General features: G+C 38.6%; 1 protein-coding gene across 2 annotated transcripts in view; it reads left to right on the top strand.

The window, feature by feature from the left end:
• The window catches only part of IQCA1 (IQ motif containing with AAA domain 1), a 171,544-nt gene that overhangs the window by 18,233 nt on the left and 146,031 nt on the right, over nucleotides 1-7,280 (top strand). For both annotated transcript variants that reach the window (XM_023228745.1, XM_023228744.2), the window contains exons 4-5: nucleotides 756-947; nucleotides 2,050-2,121. In XM_023228745.1, coding sequence (XP_023084513.1) covers nucleotides 756-947; nucleotides 2,050-2,121 — 264 coding nt within the window. The remainder of the gene's footprint in view (nucleotides 1-755; nucleotides 948-2,049; nucleotides 2,122-7,280) is intronic.

The following is a 7,280-nucleotide window of genomic DNA, read 5'->3' as shown; positions in this document are numbered from 1 at the left end:
GAGCCCACACAGGCCTCACCTGCACCCAGAGCCCACACAGGCCCCAGCATGCACCCAGAGCCCTTTGTTCTTGTCCCTCTTTCCTCAAAAAATGGCACAGCCCCTCGCTTAACTTTGTCTCCACGTACACCATGTGAGATGTCCCAAAACATTTTACTTACCAGCGCTGATTTTTCTGTTTTGCTAGTACTCATTGTGTTTGAATGTTTTAAGATGCAAGTTTATAGACACTGGAAGACTATTCATATCTAAAATTCGATGCCCCAAAAATGATTTTGTTATCAGTTGTATTCACTGGTTCATTCTGTAATTGATTTTAACATCAGCATTTTACTTCATGTATATTTTAAATTTTAAAAGCTCATATTAGAGGTATGTTTTCCATTTCTATGTTTCTCCTCTTAAGTTAATGAAATATTGATAGCAATTTCAAGTTTTACTGAATCAATTTTATTGGCATTTTTAGTAGAATTTGCTGCCAACCTAAAATATCATGGAGCTAATTAGTATTTTGTGCAGAAGGATAAAGGAAAGTCATGAAGTCCTTAAATTTGGGATCACTGCATGAGTATGGCATGTTATCAAAATATACATCATTCATGGAGAAATGAACAGTGTTCAGTGGTTCTCACACTTGTCATCAACCGTGGGGACTCTTAGCAGGATTGTGTTTGAAGTAAGCGTGTGATACATCTGGGATCAATTGATGTGGTTAACATGTTCAAACATTGGTTTCTCTTAACTGTTGTTTGCAGAAATACCCTGTGAAGAGTATCCCTTTGGACCAGGCTGTTAAATTAATCCAGATTGCTGAGAGGGCACGGCAAGGTCGCCTAAGGGCGTTATTCATGAAGCAAATCTATCTACAAGAATACAGAGCAAAGCAATCCAAGACGCTCGGCAAGAAAGTGACAGATACCTGGGCTGCTGCACTCTGCATTCAGAAGGTGCAAACCTAGAGCTCCTGGAGCTGGGGGTACAGGGTGTGTTATACACTAAAGATGCATCCCAACTTCGGGGCTGAGCTTCAAAACTCAAACACCAAATCCTACCCTTATAGAACTGGATTACATTCCAGAAAGATTCATTAACTTACCCTGGGGAAACCATTACCTAAGCTTGGTCATATTTTCAAATTTTTACTCTAAATAGGTATTAAAGTCAGGGCATTTTATTCAAATATTGTTAAAGACCATTGGTAATTGTTGAAATGAATGTTGCTGAAATGCAGTGAGGATATAAATCCTTAATGGATTTTTGGAATGCATTCACACACAGATATATAATTACAGAAGGGGGAGCAGGCCTTAATAGCTTCCAGAAACATGCAGCAGCCATCACTAATAACCAGTACATCAGTGTCCCTTCTGGAAGGAATCCGTAAGGTTTCCTTTCCTTATCAGATAAGCACCATGGATTTGTGTCCCATTTTTTTTTTCAAATAGAGGCTAGGATTACTTACAGGGAAACGCAGCAGATGGCAATGTGATACAAACTAGCATTAGGTTTCAGAGAAAATAAGTATAAGGACATAAAATTAGGCCAGAAGATGAGGACTCTTTGTCCCTAATTTTCCCTGAATAGGAATAGGAGAAGGTAGTAGGGAAGGATGGATAAAAGACTGATTTCTTTCGGGTTTCTGTGGGAATATTTAAAGTTTTAGCATCCGAGTTAAAAGCTTGAGTTGTACAGTTCTTGGAGGCTACTATATTTCCCCACATTACTTTGGAAATTTTTCCTTTAAAACCATGAAGTGCCATCCTTAGATCTAGCCTCACATTCCTCCTACCTAGAAGTTCCTCTTGAAGAAACCAAGGTAAAGGAATCTCACTAATAACAATTATAGGTCAGTTCTATGGTTCATTCTTTTTAACAATTTTTTTGCCTGTGATCACAGAAGAAAAAATATTCTGTCAACACACGCATGGACAACCTAGAGCTTAGGATTAGTTGGCATTTTGAGATGTGCAGTTTATATAGGAGAAACTGCAAACCATGTTTTCTTTATATTTGTGTGTATTAAACAAGTAATCATTTGTTTGTTTTTAGGTTTGGCGACGTTTCCGTCAATGTAAGACAACTGAAAAACTGAGAGAAGAGGAGATGATCTTCCTGGGTATGGTAAGTTTTTTTTAAGCGATAGCATCCGGTTTTCTTAAAGACAATAGAATATGTGAGACTGTGTCTTCTTTAGAGAGTTTTTGAGGGAAGAAAGGAAAGAAAAATATATGATTTAATGGAATGGAGTCACCCATATGGTACAGAAACCTGCTCAGGGAGATCTGAAGAGATCAGAGTTATACCATTTACATATTTCTTTGCAAGATGTGGAATGCTATAGATGTGGAAACAGACTAGGAGCTGTCACCATCTGCTATTCCTGTGTGATGTCAGCAGTGCACACCATTATGTTAGTATAGACGGTCATGACAGTGGGTTTGCATTGATACAGCAGGCTGTTTTTTTTTGTTTTGTTTTTTTTTTTTTTTTTTGGTGCTGGTGATTACTGAATCATAGAGTTGGAAAGATGGATTAGTTATCTATTGTCACATAACAGTGTTACCACAAACTTAGTAGCTTAAAACACCAATTTGTTGTCTCACGGTTTCCGAGGGCCAGGAATCTGGGTACACCTTAACTAGGTCCTCCACTCAGGGTCTCACAAGGCTCCAGTCAAGGTGTCAGCAAGGGCTGAGGTCTCATCTGAGGATCAACCCCAGAAGGGCCTGCTTCCAAGCTTGTGTGGCTGCTGGCAAGATTCTCTTCCCTATAGGGCATCAGATCCTGGGCCACAGTTCATGCCAGCTGTTAGCTGGAGGCAGCCCCCAGCTCCATGCCACGTGGGCTTCTCCATATGGCAGCTGCCTTCGTCTGAGCCAGCAGGGAGAGAGGGGCTGCTCAGAATCTTATGCAAATGATCACAGAAGTGGCATCCCATTATCTTCACCCTATCATATTGGTTAGAAGCAAGGTCTAGGGGCCACCCACACTCAAGGGGAGGGGGAGGGAGGAGGACCAGGAGGCGGGGTCACTGGGCCCGTCTTAGAGTCTGTCTGCTGCTAACAATTTTTCTGCATGCTTTGCCTCATCGAGTGCACGGCATCTGAGGAAGGCTGACTTGTCCTCTGCCCGAGCCTGTCCTGAAAACAGAACCTCTGCCTCCCACAGGAGCCCATTCCCTTTCATTAAACTGCAGTTGGCCTCCCTGCAGATCCCACTGCCAGGCTGGGCTCTGTCCCCTGCAGTAGCTTGGAATGTGTCCTCTTTCCCTTTCACATGACAATCCCTTCAGCACTTGGAGACAGCTGTCAAACCCCCTGAAGCCAGTTCTTTGCAAAGCTCATTATGACCAGAGAAGAGGACCAGTCAGTCCTAGTGGGGCTCTGTTGACCTGCTCAGTTTTCATTAAAGGACATTGTAATTTTAAAAATAAAAGAAAGCCCGTTTGGGACTTGTTCCAGCATTGACCTAAGGTGTGTTCTGGTGAGCTGCTTGGCTTGATAACCCCTATCCCGTGCCCAGGTAAAAATGTCAAAACAGGAACATTGATAAACAATGACTCGGTCTTTGAAAATGCTAATAACATACAGAGCCCTGGTGAGACTAATCAAGAAAAGAAGAAAAAAAATACAAATGTATGACAAATATGTATATATGTATATTTACAAACACATGACATATATACACACATACATATATATGACATATATGTGGTCATATACACAGTATACAATGACCACAGGCACTAGCAAGTTAAAAACTATTAGGTGATGTCATGAACAATTATGGTCACAAAATAGAAAATACTGAACAGAGAAAACTGTCTAGGGAAGTATGAATAGCAAAACTGACCAAAGGAGAAAAAACCTAAATAAAACAACCATGCAGCAAATGCTGAAAAGATCTTCAAAGTCCCTCTGTTAGTTTGGGTCCTGTGAGAGCAGAGGCTGTGGTGGAATTAGGCACGCAAGAGATTTAGTGGGAGAATGTCTGTAAGGAATAAAGGGAGGGCGCCAAAGAAGGCAGGAAAAACCCTCAGATCATGACGCAGGTCGGGCGTCCGGGAAGCAGGCACCAAGAAATGAGGGCTGAGAACGGGGAGTCTCCCATGCAGCACAGTGCCCATAAGGAAACTTAAATCGCTTTTAAAAATCCATGCTAGCTGGGCGCGGTGGCTCAAGCCTGTAGTCCCAGCACTTTGGGAGGCCGAGACGGGCGGATCACGAGGTCAGGAGATCGAGACCATCCTGGCTAACACGGTGAAACCCTGTCTCTACTAAAAAATACAAAAAACTAGCTGGGCAAGGTGGCGGGGCGCCTGTAGTCCCAGCTACATGGGAGGCTGAGGCAGGAGAATGGCATAAACCTGGGAGGCGGAGCTTGCAGTGAGCTGAGATCCGTCCAGTGCACTCCAGCCCAGGTGACAGAGCAAGACTCCGTCTCAAAAAAAAAAAAAAAAAAAAAATCATGCTAACAAAAGAAAAGAGACCCAGTAAGGATGACACTCAGTTTGGGCAAGGACCCAGTGGCAAGTACAATCTCAGGGACTGCTACTGAGGGTTTAATTGCCCACCTTTCTAAGTTCAGTTTGTCTCATTACAAACATACCTTCTTTCCCAGTAGTGCCAACCCTTGGAATTTCTTTGCTCCAAAAAAAAAAAAAAAAAAGCCAAGAATATGAGCAAAGTATACAATATATAGATATTCATATTGGTATAATTTTAGAATTGTAAGAAATTGGTACCCAGAAATAGTTAAAATATTCCACTATGTATCTTTAGAAGTGATGTTTTAGAGTTTCTACGTATTTTGGGAAATGTAAAATATGAACACCATGGTTCTATTTCTTAATTTTTGCTTAGTCTTACATCTTTCTGCAATAAACATATGTTTTATGTCTAAAAAATTACAGATAAAATACATGTTCAAAATTATGTCAGAAGGGGAAAAGGCATGAATCATGACTTAAGTAATTTGTAGCTTTTAAAATTGTACCTTAATCAAATAATAGTCAATTTGAAATACGTTTTTCCAATTCTACGTACTTAACAAATATATACTTCAGGTAAGACAAAAATAGGGATTCTTTTCTTTTCTGTCTATAACAGTAGACACAGTAGAAATGTCAGAGAATAACGTGAGAAGTAAAACAAATACAACATTTTAACCAATGTGAGGATATGGTTTTCTTTCTAATCTTTTTTTTTGGGTTTCAGTGTTAATTTCTAATACTGCCTTCCTCTTCTCACTTTCAGGGAAAATAAATAAAGTGGTCACCACTATGTGGTTGATACTTTAAATCCTTTTGTTCTGTGATCAACCATAAACCTAACGATTTAAGCCATATTTTAATTAAGTCTTCTTGTATAAATATTCAATTTTCTTTTGGGGGATTTTAGGATTTAAAATAAATTAAAAGATTTTGCCAGTGGTATTAAGTATAACTAAAATATAGTTTAGTTCAATTTTCAGGATATTGCCATGTAATTTTCATCAGTTTTATAATGGCACGTTCTAAATGACCTGGCAAGTTCGTTTAGTTTTAGAATAGTTTACATTTTACTCTGGCCCCTCGTCATGCATTGCTCCACCTGCAGTCATGGCCGCTCCACATGGCCTTTGTTGTTTGCACATAATTATTTTGCTTGAGGAAAGAATTCAAGTCCATGTTCCAGAAACTTGGAACTGCCTAGTTTCCTGGTGGAGGGGCATGGTCTTACCATATCTGTGTTTGTAAACTCTCAAATTGTGATATCCAAGCGTACTGCCTTAAAAAACAGGAAATAACACCAAAAGAGCAGATATGATTTCAAAAATATCTTGATTTTATCACCTACATTCTTGATTTCTGTTTGATCTTTGTGTTTCAAAAATAAGCCAACATTTCTTTTTGGAAATTGGAACCCCTTGGGACCCAGCCCTGTCCTTTATTTTTTAGTTGTTTAGGTGTGCTGTCAGAATCCAATGGGTCAGCAATGTCTGCAAGTTGTTAAAAATTTTTATGATTTAGAAATTCACTGGGTGGAATATTATTCAGCTATAAAAGAGAAGGAAATGCTGACACGTGCTGCAACATGGATTAACCTGAAGGACATTATGCTAAGTGAAATAAGCTAGTCACAAAAAGACAAATACTGTATGATTTCACCTATATGCACTATCTAAAGTAGTCAAACTCATGAAGGCAGAAAGTAGGTGGTGGTTGCCAGGGGCTGGGGAAGGAGAAAAGGGGAGTTGTTGCTTAATGGACACAGAGTTTCCATTTTCAGGATGAAAAAGTTCTAGACATCGGTTGCACAATAATGTCAATATAGTTAACACTACTTAAAGGCACACTGAAAAATAGTTAGACTGGTATGTTTTATATTAGGTTCTTTTACCACAATTAAATTTGTTTTAAAAAATTCACTGGCACGTTGAAATGTATCCTGAAATGGTTCTGTATAAATCTGGCTCTTAGCTAGTGGTCAAAAATACAAAAAAAAAATTACATGAGATTCTACTGTAATTTCGTTGAATCTAAGATATCATCAATTGTAAGATGCATCATTATTTTTAGTTACCATTAAGAAAAAAAATGCTGCCAAATAAGCCAAAACACAGCCTTGATTGTAATACACATCCATCCCTAATTTCAGATATGCTAAACTATGAAAAATGTGCATCTTAGAATTAGTGAAATGGGGTAAGTGGTATCTCTCTTATTAGGAAAATATTAACAGTTTTTAAAATTACAATTATTGACAAGGTGGTGTTGAGATGCTCATTCTTAACACAAGGAGTTAAATAGACTCAGCCTTTCTGAAAACCAGTTGGCAAGTTGCCACAGGATGGTTAAGATATTTATATTCTTCATCCTTAAGTTACATTTCTGTCTTCAGATAATCACCAAAAATAGAGATGTGTGTGCATAGCAGTTCCTGACAGTGTTCTTTTTAATAGTGAAAAAATTGGAAATAACTTATTTTAGTATTCTTACAGTATGTATCTAGTTAAATAATTACAATGTTAAATAATGTATGATGTCCCTGTATAATGTAGTGATACGCCAGCGTTAAAAAGTATGTTTCTGACTAATTATGACTACGTGAAAATGCTCAAGGTAAAAATTCGGGATTTAGAATTATATATGTTATGTGTATAACTCTAAAGTATATAGATTTCAACTAAAGTGTAAAGACTTCAACTAAGTATATACAGACATCCACGCACATACAAAAGAAAGAAAGAAAATATGCCAAGTCTGAATACAGCTGATGTTTTAATGTGTGAGCTTTGGG

The sequence above is a fragment of the Piliocolobus tephrosceles genome, chromosome 11 (genome assembly GCF_002776525.5).
Source record: "Piliocolobus tephrosceles isolate RC106 chromosome 11, ASM277652v3, whole genome shotgun sequence".
NCBI lineage: Eukaryota > Metazoa > Chordata > Mammalia > Primates > Cercopithecidae > Piliocolobus > Piliocolobus tephrosceles.
This window is presented reverse-complemented; position numbering and strand designations above follow the sequence as displayed.